At 30.9% G+C, this 15,552-nt stretch overlaps 3 protein-coding genes across 4 annotated transcripts in view; 2 read left to right on the top strand and 1 right to left on the bottom strand.

Moving 5' to 3' along the window:
- Positions 1 to 5,930, top strand: part of Tsp (Thrombospondin) — a 60,984-nt gene extending 55,054 nt beyond the window's left edge. For both annotated transcript variants that reach the window (XM_088243175.1, XM_088243167.1), the window contains exons 15-19: positions 323 to 428; positions 2,469 to 2,678; positions 3,751 to 3,934; positions 4,586 to 4,823; positions 5,367 to 5,930. In XM_088243175.1, coding sequence (XP_088099301.1) covers positions 323 to 428; positions 2,469 to 2,678; positions 3,751 to 3,934; positions 4,586 to 4,823; positions 5,367 to 5,455 — 827 coding nt within the window. In that variant the 3' untranslated portion in view covers positions 5,456 to 5,930. The remainder of the gene's footprint in view (positions 1 to 322; positions 429 to 2,468; positions 2,679 to 3,750; positions 3,935 to 4,585; positions 4,824 to 5,366) is intronic.
- Positions 5,931 to 7,212: 1,282 nt separating this feature from the next.
- Dad1 (dolichyl-diphosphooligosaccharide--protein glycosyltransferase subunit) lies at positions 7,213 to 9,019 on the top strand. Its single transcript, XM_088243286.1, has 2 exons — positions 7,213 to 7,502; positions 8,840 to 9,019. The coding sequence occupies exons 1-2, from the start codon at positions 7,295 to 7,297 to the stop codon at positions 8,968 to 8,970; spliced, it is 339 nt and encodes a 112-aa protein (XP_088099412.1). The 5' UTR covers positions 7,213 to 7,294; the 3' UTR covers positions 8,971 to 9,019.
- Positions 9,020 to 13,528: 4,509 nt separating this feature from the next.
- Positions 13,529 to 15,552, bottom strand: part of LOC148285618 (E3 ubiquitin-protein ligase AMFR-like) — a 91,915-nt gene continuing 89,891 nt past the window's right edge. Inside the window, exon 10 of the mRNA XM_088243191.1 lies at positions 13,529 to 14,826. Coding sequence (XP_088099317.1) covers positions 14,601 to 14,826 — 226 coding nt within the window. The 3' untranslated portion in view covers positions 13,529 to 14,600. The remainder of the gene's footprint in view (positions 14,827 to 15,552) is intronic.

Below are 15,552 nucleotides of genomic sequence, written 5' to 3'. Positions count from 1 at the left end.
TATGTATATATATTTACATATTTATACACACACGATTCTGGGTTTTGAATGTTGTAGAATTCTACATAAAAGTGGCCACTTGAACCCAACCTATGACAGGTCATAAGCCCTGTAAACGCTCGAATATCCATAATCTTGAAACAAAAATTCTACCCATCTCTGTAGTGATATAAATAATAAGTCAGAATAAGTTCAAATATGATGAAATCCTAAGAGAGTTAAATTTCAGTCCATAAAGATTTGGATAAACTCATAATATCATGATGTTATCTAATGTTCAATTGTTTTATGTAACTATTCAATTGTCATGTGTAATTTAAAGGTAATGGAGTTGGTGACAGGTGTGAGGATGATTACGATATTGACAATGTACCAAACCATTTGGACAACTGTCCCAACAATTCCAAGATATTCTCCACTGATTTTAGGTGAGCATTCATAACTACATGACATACCTTTATTTTAATAAACAAACAACAAACAAACCATCACGCCGTTTTCCCGTACGGGTAGGCAGAGAGGATAGAACGCCACAACACTCTATCTTTGCATACAGATCTCGCTTCCTCTACATTCATACATCTTCTCATGCACGCGCGCCGATTATTCTGACTTTTGACATGTCCATCTTTAAGTATTTGTTGGATTTGGTCATGCCATGTCTTTCTCGGTCTTCCTCTATTTCTGCATCCATCAACATTTTAATAATATTAAGTATATTAATAATATTCAGTATATTATATACTGCAGATCTGTGTAATTAATTATATGAAAAAGCCAATGTTCATTATTTAGTAAGAGAACAAATTACGGTACTACACCTACCTTTACCCAGAATATAATCAGGACTTGTCCTTATTAATATTGAATTAATAAATATATACAAATTTTATTGTATAACGAAACCTTCTATTGATATAACATATGAACTTGGAAAGCGCCCATGAACCAGTGCGTGACTACATAAACAATTGAAGGTATGAATTGTATATTAAAAAAATAATTGTGTACTATATTTCCTTTCTATTTTTTAGTTGTTGGATAAAAAATAAGAAGGCCAACCATAAAAAAAAACTCAATTTCTTGGATAAATTAAAAAAAATAACTGTATTGGATACAGGTGTGTTAAGAGGAAACACGGTCTGACAATAGTATTCCAGTATTTTTTTTATTTTTTTATATATTTTTTTATTTTATTTATTTATTTATTTAATAAATGCCCAGAGGGCTCTTACAATATTTGGTTAAGAAGTGCATAAAGTATTATAGTAATTGACACAAAATATAATCAGAATTATTTCACTAATATGTTAATTATAAAAAAGAAAACAAAAAGGAAATAAGTAAAGATGAATAGAAATCAAAAAGAGGAGAATTGAAGGGATGGCCATTCAGTGCAAAGGATAGCTAGTTTAACAGCAGCAGGAGTGGTGTGGAGCAAGTCCAACAGCTCAGCATAATTATTTGCTGTTCTGTGTATGGATGCCAGGGGAGAATGGTGGGTAAAGTTTGTCTTATTGTACTCACACTGGAACATGCGTTGAAGTCTGGTGGTCGAAAGTTTATCAGGGACAGTAATTTTGGGAAATCTATTATGATGCATATCACTTTGTGCATTAGAGTGAGGTCAGCAATTGTCCTTCCGGTGGAGAGCAATGGTAACCTCATCTCAGACATCAAAGTTTGGTAGCAAATTTAATTTATAGGTGTACCCTTTTTGAACTGTATGTAGCGTAAAGACTTCCGCTGAACTCTTTCCAAGTGGCTTTAGAGCAGTGGTTTTTTTGCACACTATATAAATTTACTATTGGCGTGTCCCTATTATTTTGTTAAATTATTTAGTATGGGAACTCAGACCATCTAAAAACCCGTAAAAGCCTCCAGTTTTATCTGCCGTCTTCAGACGTACGGAATACAAATATAATAACTTTTTTTGAATGGCGCAAAAAGTACCGACAGAGCAAATTTCATTCTGATACTCTTTCTTGAAAAAATCAAACAAAACGGTCCAGTTTTGGAGTGCGTAGAACGGGACAACAAAACTTCGATTTTGACGATTTTAGATAGGCATAATCAGTCTGATGTGTAGTTGTCTTTTTTGCACAGTATCGGGGAGGGATTTGCGAGAGAATGACAGAAAAATAATGTTCATATACATATTAATAAAAATTAAAGGTTACTGCATATCCTATTAAGAATCAAACATAAATTTATTTCCTTAAGAAATTAAGATTTCCATTTTTCTTAATTGTAATACACAACTAAGGTCTGATTGTTTGATCTTTAATAATAGTCGAAATCGAAAGTTATAATAGTTACAATATTGAAAACAGAATAGAATATTTTTTTATGAAAAAGGTCATATGGACCTCTTATTTCTTTAGATTTTAATTATTACTTATGAAATTGGTACACTTTGCACAAGTACCGATCATTTGAATTATTGCTGTAAACCCTTTTATTTCTAGAACTTACCAAACCGTAGTATTGGATCCCGAAGGAGAGTCTCAGATTGACCCTAACTGGGTTATCTACAACAAGGGAGCTGAGATAGTCCAAACCATGAACAGTGACCCCGGATTGGCTGTCGGATATGATTCCTTCAGTGGGGTGGACTTCGAGGGAACATTCTTCATTGACACAGATGTTGATGATGATTATGTTGGCTTCATCTTCAGGTAAACACCACCAACTTGGGATTTCAGATAAATATATGGATATATTTGTTGAAGATTAAATCATTAACACCCGCTGTCCTCGAAGGCAGTGGCGATCTTTCCGCTTTATTTGGCGGAACTAAGGAACCTGGAAGAAGGCGAGTGCGTTGGCTAGCAGAAGGGGTCTCTCGGAGGCATCTAGCGATGTCCACATGCTCCACTTAAGAACAGATATGGGAAAAAAAAGAAATAATGTGTGTCGAAAATTATTCGACAAATTGTTCGAGCAAAATTAACATGAAATACTTCTGTTTTGTGGAATGAAATTAGTTTTTAAATTTAAAAAAATATTTGTCTTTTTCCACCTTTGTTTTGATCCCATTTGTGACATATTTATTTAATAATTAGGCTGTGACTATTTCATCTCCAAAGCAGAAAAAAATGCTTTTTTTATGATTTTGATGTTACATAAAATACCGTCGTTGGGCCGGCAATATTAATTAAGCAGTTTTGTTCCAACAAAATACACTTAAAATTAAATATCATATTTGTCCTTTTGGTTATCAATACAAAAATATGTTTTGAAAAATCCCTCATTAAAAGGTACATTATTTTATAAGTCTCCTCAACAAATTTACAATGTCACTTTACAGATGTTGCCGACGCAACAATGATACATTTTTGTGCGTGAATATTTTATTTTTTTTAACAAATTTTGGCATTCTTATGATTTACCCAAATATTTAAGTTTCAGGAACCATTTTTTTTCAGTCATATAAAACTGTGTTAGAAAATGGGAAACAAGTTTGAATTTGAACCTCAGACCTCCTGATCCGGACTTTGCAACACTACCCACATGACCACAACGCATCTCAAATTACTTTATTATTTTTAATTCAAGATGGAGCTAGTAAAGAAATAATGTGGCCAGTGGTCTACACTTATTTTGAATAAATACAAATAATGCAATTGATATTCATTTTAGTGCCATTTAAAAATCGTAAATAAAATTGTCATATTCGGACATTTTACCGAGAATCCACAATTCTATCTCGTAACCGCAATTTGACTAATTTATATATTTTTTCTCCAGTTATCAAGACAATCACAAATTCTATGCAGTAATGTGGAAAAAGGCCACACAGACTTACTGGGAGTCTACTCCATTCCGCGCTGTAGCAGAACCCGGAATTCAACTCAAGATGGTGGACTCTAGTACCGGACCGGGACAAATGTTAAGGAACTCAATGTGGCATACTGGAGATACCCCTGATCAGGTAAAGCGGCCTTTTTTATTTACAATTATATTGAAATGTGTGATTTTTTTTTTGTTTTGATCACCTAACGGTTTTATCATAACTGACATAAACAGACAGTCAGAAGATTAAAGACTTTTTTTGTGTATTATACAAATTATTTTTCTAGCTGGTAAACATAATATGAGGTAATGGTGTTTTTTTTTTTTTTTTATTCAACTAAAATCCAATTTCAACAAGAAAGGTCAGTAGATAGCTTAAATTAAATCTTTCTTTATCTTTATTATTTAAAATAATGTTCCCTCGTAGGATGCCCCGTGCCAAGGCAAATTTTCTCTTGCACCTTTTTTTTCATTATTCATGCCATAAACCATTATACAAAACACAAACAAAAATATACACACACAACACCCCCTATTATTAACATTTTGTCTATAAAAATTCATTATGGGCACTTGTGCTTTTATGGTTTTTCTCTTATGGTAACACTTAAAAAACAGCAAAATTAAAATAGAATAGCAAGATAAACCAATAGAAATTACCAATCACAAACGAAGCACAAAGCACTTAGGTACAATTTGGTGTTACTAGCATGAAAATCAGTTTTCGTTTTTTACTGTTTTCTATTCCCTTTTGACTGGCTATTTGTATGTATTTGTACATTTTTATTAGGTGAAACTGCTGTGGAAAGATCCTCGCAACGTTGGATGGAAAGAAAAGACAGCTTATCGCTGGCTTCTCCTTCATCGTCCCCACATCGGCCTCATCCGTCTCCGAGTGTTTGAAGGAGAGCACCTAGTGGCTGACTCTGGTAATGTGTATGATGCCACCTTCAAGGGAGGACGACTCGGGGTATTCTGCTTCAGTCAGGAGATGATCATTTGGTCTGATCTGGTGTACCGCTGCAATGGTGAGAATCTAAGAAGAAATAAATTTATTTGTTAATTTAATGGTGATGGAAGTCTTCACTCTTAAATCAATATTTTTAGACATGGACTATAAAAGAACTATTTATTTATGGACTGTGATTAATTAATAGGAAATTAGGAATTACTTTTTCTGCCACTAAAAATAACAGAAAACTCTGGAATTTCTCTGAAAATTCCATTTTTAGCATACGGTTTTTTTGTATAATCAATAAAAAATATATTGTTTTTATTAATTATCATGTACTGCTAATACTGCAGAGTTATTCAGTAACAATTTGAAGCTGATGATTTAAGTATCCAAATATTTATTGAGTTTGACACTTAATGTTAATTAAGTATCTTTATCTCATATCTTTATCATTTTAATCATTCTGTGATAATTTCTTTGGAAAGTCTGATGGTTTTTGGATGGCCAAGAATCGCTATTATTTACCATAATTTTGAAGTGTTTTGCTTATCGTAAATATGTATTTGTTTTTTTTTACTGCATTATTTTACTAATAGCATTATTATTTTTTTTGCAGAAAATGTTCCAGAAACAGTTTACCGTGACCTTCCCCCTAGGTTACGTCAAGAAGTAAACATTGATACTTCTCGTTCTGGGCGGGAATAACAAAACAAACTATTCCAACACAATGAATTACAATCTTATTTGTAATTTTATAAATTCATTAATTATAAGTTTTAATTTTTTATGTAACAATAAAAAATAAGTTAAGATTTATTCACTGAAATTCTTTTGATTTGGTTAGCTAAAAGACAAAGGGTATTTTAATTTAATTTTTTAAGATTGTTCTCACAGATTATTGCTGTTCTGGTTGCTTATATAATATATTTGTTATTTTCCCCTCCAACATAATACAATTCAACATATTTTTTATAACATTACTTACAAATTTTATGTCTCGTTAACGGTGCATTGAATGTATATTGTCGGTGCGTATTTTGAATCAGAAAATATGACAAAAGTGCCATAAAGTGTAGTTTGTGGAAAGTATTATAATTTATATAGGTATGTAAGTAAAAAAAAGGTTTTGATTTCTTGGTACCAACAAAAATGAATTTATAATAAGTAAATATATTTTTCTTAAGTACTGTGTTTTATTTGTTTCTTTAATTTAAAAACATTAGATGTTCTTGAGGAAAGCCCGAATTCAGCAATGTAAGATTAATGCCTGATCAAGAAAAGAGGCAGAAGGTTTTGTGAAAAATAAGAAAAACTTCAGAAAATAAACTAAATTTATCAAGTAATATTGTTTGAGTAACTCGCCCGGAAATCAATGCCCACTGTTGACTTGCCTTATATCATCATAAGGACAGCGCAGAAGGTGATTCATGCATTTCCTGCAGTTAAACAACAAAATAATCAGAACATTCAAAGTACCGATTACCTAGCACGGATGTCAGATTGCTAAGAGGAATAGAAGATAACCTCATTTTCCCATTCGGAAGTAAAAAAAACACTAAAGCTACCACTTCTATAAAAGCAGTAGCACCCTTATGTACCAACAGTAGTAGACGAGTAATTCAGTAGAGTTCAGTTCAGATAAAAAGTACAGTCAGTTCAGACAAAAAGTCTATTTCTTGAACTCTAGTTCAGTTCAGCTCATCAGTATAGATAGCTCTATTACCGATTCTGTAATTATTTACATCTAATAAATTAATACACCACGAAGTATATTGTTATATTTTTGTCTCTCCAACTGGCGAAAGAGCTCCCTGCATCAACAAGTATAAATCCTATAATATTTAAATAGCGCTCTAGCGCTAAATGCATTTTTAAAATATCCATTCAGAGATAAAATGGTAAAAAAATGATACCCTTTAACATTTAAAGAGTACACAAGGTAAAAAAAAATACAGTTTTAAAAAGACTTCTTCATTCCCTTATCTTAACCCTATGGTGCATAGAGCATTGCATTGGTACATCATTCACAGTGTAACTTTTTTGTTACGTGAAGGTAAAATAATCGGTTCTATGATTAATGCCAGTCCGGGGACTATACAATTTTTCAGTGCAAAAACGCCTTCGTCAATAACATTCTGTATGCAATAATGTATTATTTTGAACTGTTTTAGAGAATACAGTATGTATTGCTTTCAAAAACAATAATTAAATAATTTACTAAATTTATTGTATGGAAAATGTTGATAAACAAGGTATCAAAAGCTTATATAATATTACTTTATTTATGACACATTACGTATATTGTTAATTATAAGTTTGAAATCATTTGTATTCTTAGTATTAAGTTTTTATCATATTATAACCGTATTATTGTTGTAATATGACTGTGGATTTCAATAAATGAAGAAGAAAAAAAGTAGGTACTTTTTAAAATACTTGCATAAAATGTTGTTGAATCTATAGTTATTTATTTTCTCTATGCGTTGAGACACGTCCTCAGCTTGCCGGTATCTGTCAAACTCGATATTCTGAAATTTAACAAAAATGGCAAATCTACTATCAGTTGTAGGCAAATTTTATTCTGAATACTCTACACGTACCCAAAAGAAGTTAAAAATAATCGACGCGTACTTATTTTACATACTCCTCACGGGAATTGTACAATTCGTCTACTGCTGCTTCGTAGGAACATTTCCTTTCAATTCATTCCTTAGTGGATTTATTTCTACAGTTTCCTGCTTTATACTTGCAGGTAAGATGTGTTGCATCTTTTTATGTCCCTTGATGGTATTATTTATTAAATGACCACTGAAAACTATAGTTTTAAGATCAACGTTTTGACACTGACAATCATTTAGACCACCTACCTACCGTTCAAAGAACGAGCCTTGTTTATGTGAAATGATGATCCATTCATTTTTGTTTGGTGCATTCTTTATTTATAATCAATAAGGAACCAGAATGTATTTTCTTACAGATTTATGTATGTTTTAAAGTGTGGTTTTTTGTGAGTTTAAATTCTAGTAATTTACTATTTAATATTTTGTAAATATAAAAAAATCCGCGTTGTTGTCTCCTCCATTTGTATATTATTGTTGTATAAACTCCATGTAATCAATTTTTGTCTGTTTTATTTCATGATGTATTATATATACAGACAGTCAGCCTCGTGGTGTAATGGTCAGCGCGTTAGCCTGCCATGCAAGAGGTCTCGGGTTCGATTCTCGACATGGTTGATATGAAATATTTATTTAAAAGGGTGTTTTCACACTAGAATATTTCATAGTCCCTGGACTGGTACCTGAAGCGTAAGACTGATCATCCTAACTTTATGTAACAAAAATGATCAATATACGCTGCGATTAGTGTACCAATGCAGTGCCCTATGCACCATTAGGTGCGGAAAGGGAGTCTAAACCCCTCAAAATGTATGCCCTGTTCAGATGTACAAAGCGTTTGGATCAAATATTTTTAATGGCATTTTTCGAAATAAACCAACGCTTCTTGTAATTGATTGTATGTTTTTATGATATGTTATATTACTAAACACTTTTTTTAATTAATTCCAATAAAGTACCTTGTCCCGTGTTATTTAGCAGCATAGAAAATGCTTTCTTCTAGAATTGAGATATTGACTTTATCTGCCCATTCAAAGCAAGTATTCAAGGCAGACACAGCTTGAGTATGTAAAATCCTCGCAACCGGTTCCGATGCCTCCAATTCATTTTCGTTTTTGCTTTCATACTCATTTATTACTTTTCTTACTATGTCTCAATCAGTCAATCACCCCCAGACAATCAATATCAGCATTGTTTATCAATAAATTGCTAATCGCCACTTCTGAAAAGCCTCTGTTTCGAAAGAGGTTTAGTGGTAAGTAATCTTCAAGGTCTAAATCTTCCGCATCTTAGCCATAAATGTCATCCGATTCAAATTAGGGCCACCGAGGCTTCACTCACAGAGGTAGGGAGGTCATTTGGATTAAAAAAGCGTTCGGATCAGCTAGGGTTCGGACTATTGAGGGCCTGCTGCATATATACAAGATATTTTATTTCCCCTAGTGATATCTTTCTTTCTTTACCTTTCCAGTCTGTCTCCGCCTCCAAGTCAACCCCGAGAACAAGTCACAATTCCTAGGAATAAGTCCAGAGAGGGGTTTTGCTGACTTTATCTTTGCGCACATCATTCTACACATTGTTGTTGTTAATTTTATTGGATAAGGTTCTTCTTTGTACTTTTTAATATGAATATAGCATAATTTCCTTAAAACAAGTTTTAATTTATAACTCTATTCCTAAAAAACTAAAATTAGGTCTTATTTTTCAGAGTGAAAACCATTTATAAAGAATGGCAATAATTCAGTGTTTTTAAAAAAACTTGATTAGACTATTAAAGCCAAAAAATATAAAATATTTTTATGTATCGTATTATGATTGCTACAATTTTTTTGAAGTTTTGTAATTTTTTAAATCCTCACCAAAACATTGAAATTACACCATCTAGCGATACCACAATTACAAGTCGGTGAGTTTTTCTGACATTTAATAGTAGAACCCTGTACAATGAGGAAGCTCAGTGTTTTTTTTATTTGTTAATAGAATATTAAACTAAACCAAACTTTTTTTTTTCATTTTTATATATCGTATTATAAGCACTATGATTTTTAAAAGTTTTGTATTTCTGAAATAACTCCGCGTGTGACGTCAGAGGTTGTTCTCCGACAGTTCTTCCGATTTGTTCGTTTACGGTGACCAAACCGGATACCCTTCAAAGCTCTCATATCATTGGATGGTTCATATGAACCAGTGATGTCATTCAAAGAAGTGGGTTTTATTAAATTATGTTTTATTATTTTTTTCGTACATTTTTAAGAAATTTCGCTGTACAATTTAATGCTCTAATTTTTACCGCGCCCAAGAAAACATTTATTGTATCCAATTCCCTGTAGGGAAGAAGTTCCTCATTCTAAAAAAAAACTATTTGTACCTGTTAAACATCTAAAATATGCTAAACATTGAGAAATATGGCTACCCTAGAAGAAATCTGTTTCCGGTTTCCACAACAACATAACGGCCATAATTGATTAGTTTTTATAAAAACACATGTTCACACAAACTTGTGACGCTTTAAAGTAGTTCATTCGTATTAAAAATTTTGTACATTTTTAAGAAACTTCGCCTTACAATTAAATGCTTTAATTTTTAGTGTGTAAGAAAACATTTTTTATATCAAATTTCCTGTAGTACTGAACTTCCTCATTGCAGGTGAAGTGAACCGACATTTTAAATATTAATTAAACTCATTGCTTTTATATTATATTTCTGCAATCAGTATAATCCAGAAGCCTTTTTTCCTGATTTTACAAATGTCCATGTCAATGAAAATTATCAAAACAGTTTACTGAAAAGAAATAGGCAAAAAGCTCAGAGTTAAAACATTGAATATAAAAGTTTTACCATTTTATTGGTTATGTCACCCGCAATGGGTTCAATGCTAGATGTTAGAACATATATAATATTTGCTATTCATTACTATATTGGAATCCAATTTATCTAATGCGAGTGATAACAAAATTAATTTTCCAATTTGGGATTTAGGGATAAACATAATAATAATTGGGATTTGGGTTTTTGTTAAAAATAAATTCACATTTTAATACTCTTTATTTCAACTTAATGCAGTTTAAATTAAATAAGACTTATGGCAGCGCAGATGCCAAAGCACTTTATAAATAATATCACTCGAGGAGACACCAGCATGTATAATCCTTGAAAAACTAAAAAGCAAAATTCTATAAATGATATACTTGATATACATCGAGCCACGACATAGAAAAATAATCAATTATTTAGGAACCTGGTGCCCTAAATGTTGACATATTTTGGTATAAAAACAGAATGGGGTCTTTTTGAATATATAAAATAAAATTAACAGTATGGATGGAAAGTAAAATCTGACCTAAGAGCAAATTTTCTATCGGTTTCTTACCAAATTTCCCTCACTTTGAATCATAGAATACGGCTTGCTCAGATATTGCGCACCGGTATTGTGGGACTGAAGTTTCCTTAGTGGTGCCCATACAAATAAAAATTGCTTGTTGCCGAATGAGGAATGTTGCTAGGAGCTCTGGTAGCTTCGCCATCATCTACATATGAGCAGAAAGAAAATAATACTTTATTGGATTGAGAGAGAGTGAATAATAGAAGGCAGTTATTAATACTCAATGGTATCGCTGATTTATTTTATCAATAGAATAGTTATCAGAATAATCACACAAAACCAAATTGTAATTTGTAGAAAATTTTCAAATAAATACACAGGGTAGCCCAGAGTGATGTTGTTGACAAGTGATGTTAAACAATATTTTTGTGTTTTCTGTTAGAGCTTAAATAATTTGTGTATGCATAGTGTTGCATTTCAATATATGTATAAAAAAAAACTTCGCTACGATTCACCTCTGAAGTAAAAACTGGTTTTACTCTCCCCTGAAAACTAGCAAGTTTGGGATTTACAAATTTTACAAGCTAGGCTGACGAAAAATTAAATTCCATAAAATTATTTAGCACATTTTACAAGCGGTTGTAAAATATCCAAAGACCCCATAGTAAAATTATTTTAATCATGGGCACTCTCGTTCATCTGGATGGAAATTTTTGGACAGTAAATTGGCAAAACTTTAAACATGAATAAAAAGTTATCTTATTTTTCCACCTTGACATTTTATTTTAGTCTCTTCTTAAGTATTTTACCATCCTCGTTCTTTATGTCTGTGCAATTTTAATAATATATAACAAGATATAGAAGAAAAACTATTTAAAGTGTGATTTGCAGAAAAAATGGCGCTTTACAAATAAGCCAAATAATGCAATAAATTATTATAAGTTACAGATTTTAAATCTTACATCAACACGTATAATTCTTAACTTATGTAAGTATATTCTGTATTTTGACTTGGTAAATTAAGTATGATTATATAATATTACCTAATAAATATTATGACATCAATGTTTTTTTTTGACATTTTCTTTGCAACATTATTTTTATGTATACGCTGAATAGCCTCGTAATACACAGAGCTGCCTAGAATATTTTTATTTTATCTATGGTAATCTAGAATTAGAATAATTTATAAGTTAATAAAAAACAAGGAAAAAATCAGGCAAGACAAGCCTAATAGTATATAGTTGACATTTATTCTAAATGTTCTAACATAAACATGTATATTCTACACAAATATCAAACCCAGAAAGATATGACATGTACTTATGCGTTGGTCACAGCCTAATAAAACATACCATCAGTGATTAAAATATAAAACTAATGATAAAAAGTTCACATAGTAAAAATCTACAATATGATTTGTTACGCCTTACCAGAACATGATTTGGCAAACAAAACACACATTATTGAGAAATCCTATCATTCCAAAACTAATATTAAAAATAAATTACAATTGTTTACCGGGAACTATACTAGGTTATAAATAATTACATTTGTATACACTTTTACATACAGCTATCTTCAAGCATAACATAATAGTCCCTATTAATTTTTCCCTCATTCAGTACTGGTCCAAAAATATGTTGAAAATGTAAAATTAATGCAAAAATAATTCATACAGAAATTTTTGTTTTGTTTTGAAAGCTTTTAAAGTACATACATCATTAAGGCTAGCAATATATATATAATATATAGTTTTATTTACAGGCACACATATAGGCAAATGAAAACATTTATGAATATGTATAACAAATTTCTTAAACTATTTTGGTGTCATTGCAAAAATCTGTATTTCTTATAGTAATTTTTAAATTACCCATATTTCTTATTATGGCAATTAGAACTGATTATAATATAGTGATCTTAGATTTATAGGGATGCTGATAGCTGTATGGATTTCTAGAAGGTAATAGAAATATAATTTATTTATTATTGTTATTTATCCGTAATTTCATATGCAAAAGGCATCCATAATATTATAATTTATTACGAATCAACAAACGTTATTCACTGCTCTATTCTCTCATTTATTTTGTGCCTCTTTTTATGAATAATTAATAGATTACCCTTTGATTTATTAGATACCCTTAGTTTGATCTAAAAAATGAAGAAAAACAGAGATTTGCAACTACACAGGATTAATTTGATAAAATACATATCATGACTATATCCAAGCAATTATGCAGTTCTGCACGGTATTAATTCACAAGATTTGACACATTACGTATTAAATTGAGCATCAAATTGAGTTTGATATTCAGTTTTCATTACATAATATTTCCGCTTGCTTAAAAATATGTACTATGTTTAATGTAATCTAACATTTATATAAATGAACAATCGTAGTACGTTTTATGATAGTTTAATGTAAGTTAGTATACCTAAACAGATTCTAGATAAATATAAACACATCTAAAGAATCATACAAAACCAGTCTTCGTAGGATTAAACTCTCAAAATACACTTCGTCCTTAGCATATAATCCCCTCGTTTTCTAAATATGATCGGTTAATATTATTTAAGATGAAGTTAAATAAACACGTTTTTCTTGGTTTTTTTTTCATGAAAATGAACCATTAAAAATGTTCACACTGATAAATGTTAAATATGATGAATAACTGCTGTTAAATATAATTTTGCATACTGACAAAATTAAAAAATATATTTTACTGTACGGTTTGGTATTGAGCACAGCGTGTGCTCGAGGCATACTTTCGAAGAGCCGTGAAACGGTATTTCAATTGCACTGTCAAAATATGTAAAAAAAATTCTTGATACTTTTGTGTATTGCATAGTACTATTTATATTCAATGGAATGTCTATTATTATAAACATTAATCTATTTTGTCTTGTGTATTAAAATACAGAAAAAAAATAGTTTTAAATTTTCCCAGTCATGCTAGTTATATTTTCAATATTTTTTTTCTTTCTTAGGCCTTTTACCAAAACATGATAATATCAGCCAAAAATAAGTTATAATATTCATCTGGTTTCTGGAAATTTTCACAGTTCAAAACTTAATACATAGTACATAAAAAAATAGGTTATATGTAACTGAATTGCCTGGAACATTTGTAAAATTTCCATTAAAAAAATAGTACCAACAAAAAATAAATTTAAAAAATAGTGTAACTACAGAAGAGTAAAAATCAAAGTACGCATTATAACATTCAAAGGTAATGCTTTTGATATGAGAAGATCATTCTATAAAAATACACGAGTAACATTTTGCGAAACATTAATGAAGCATCATCAATAAATTAAAATTAGCTTGTGATATGAACTAAAGATTATAATTACAAAATATTATATATACAGAGATATACGCAAATTTATTTTAATCTGCCTCCTCAATAGAACCGGTCAATGTAGAAATATTTTCATACTCCAATTGATTAATTTTTACCATTTCAATTAGAAATCGCCTCAAGTCGACAAAATAAGATGAAATTTGCCGCAATGCCAAAACCAAGAATGCGCAATCTTTTTCAGTCACTTTAAACTCAATAATAATTGTGAATTATTATTTTTTACACCACAACAAGCTGAGGCTGAATTGCAGAGGTAAAAGTACAGTACAGAACATTCAGGAACCTTTTAATTGTAATCTCCCGGAACAGGAATTCCCCTGTGTGCGTGTGGCAAGCATCTTATCCATTATACTACGAAGGTCATCTGACGGTGTCAACAAGAGAGTCACCACACAGAGGTGTGCTATGCATATTCTTTGGCATTTTTGGATTTGGCTTGTAGCGAAAGATCATGAAAACACTAATTAAATATAAAATTATAGTTCCTTTTTGTGTCTACTTAAACCTGTAGTATTTGGTACCGGAGATAATTTTTAGATTCAGTTGTTTAGGCTTCCCTGTGACTCGGAATTGGGTTTGGTGGTGAGAGTGTGAGTGGAGGTAGATGGTATGTTCAAGTTATTTGGCTTATGTTTGTTAGTTTGCTTGTCCAAGTATTTCTTCCTTGCGCTGTTGATGAGCTGCTCCTTCCTGGTCTGGAGAATCCTCTCTCGCTCGGAGGAACACTTGGAGAACCTGCCTCCGATAGACGGATGATCATCGTTGCTGTAAATTAAATATGTGGAGTTGTCATTAATAAATTGTATAAACTTTGTATGTGTTTCTTCGTTTAATCGTTAGAGAAAAACAATATTCTACCAACGGGTTTGCTGTTCACAGCTGTTTCAACAAAATTTACTGTCCTTATTTATTGATAACAATATTGAATATCTTATTAAAATAATGTTAATGATACCTTTTTCTCTTCCTTATTAATGGATATTAAACGTGTACTTCTGTATTCTAAAAATCTTTAATATTTCTCGAGGAAATTTCAAAACTTACTGAAGAATAAAAATAAAATAATCTTTAATATGAAAAAACGGTAGGACCTTTGACATTGTTACATATTGTGGGTATACAAGGAAAACCGGTTAACTGTAAAAAGCCAGTTTTGCTAAAATTGAATTTTAAAGTTTAGTTGTTCATGAAAAATCAAGTTTTATTTTTTTTTTATTATTCATGAAACATATTTTTATACATTACATAATTTATATGAAATAAAAAGCAACAGATTTTGAGAAAAAAAATAATGAAGTAAGATAAGAAAAATAAAATACGCATTTAGCTGATTTTCCTTGTGAAGAAATTTGTGCTGGTTGAGTTAGCCGGCGACATTGTCTAACTGAATTTGAGTTGTATCAAATTCAACACTGTCTTCATCTTCAGATAAAGCATCTATAAAGTATCGTGGAAAGACTCTTGTACCAATGATGGAATTCTTCAGGAATG

This window comes from Micrasema longulum, unplaced genomic scaffold, assembly GCF_059751315.1.
Source record: "Micrasema longulum isolate JH-2025_06_02 unplaced genomic scaffold, ASM5975131v1 h1tg000020l, whole genome shotgun sequence".
NCBI lineage: Eukaryota > Metazoa > Arthropoda > Insecta > Trichoptera > Brachycentridae > Micrasema > Micrasema longulum.
Note: the sequence above shows the minus strand (reverse complement) of the source record. Positions and strands in the feature narration are given on the sequence as shown.

Bases quoted from the DNA above. Each gene is read 5' to 3' on its own strand.
- Dad1 (XM_088243286.1), top strand. From the start codon at position 7,295: ATGGCAAATCTACTATCAGTTGTAGGCAAATTTTATTCTGAATACTCT. The intron at 7,503-8,839 runs GTAAGATGTGTT...TTACCTTTCCAG, and splicing joins TTCCTGCTTTATACTTGCAG to TCTGTCTCCGCCTCCAAGTC.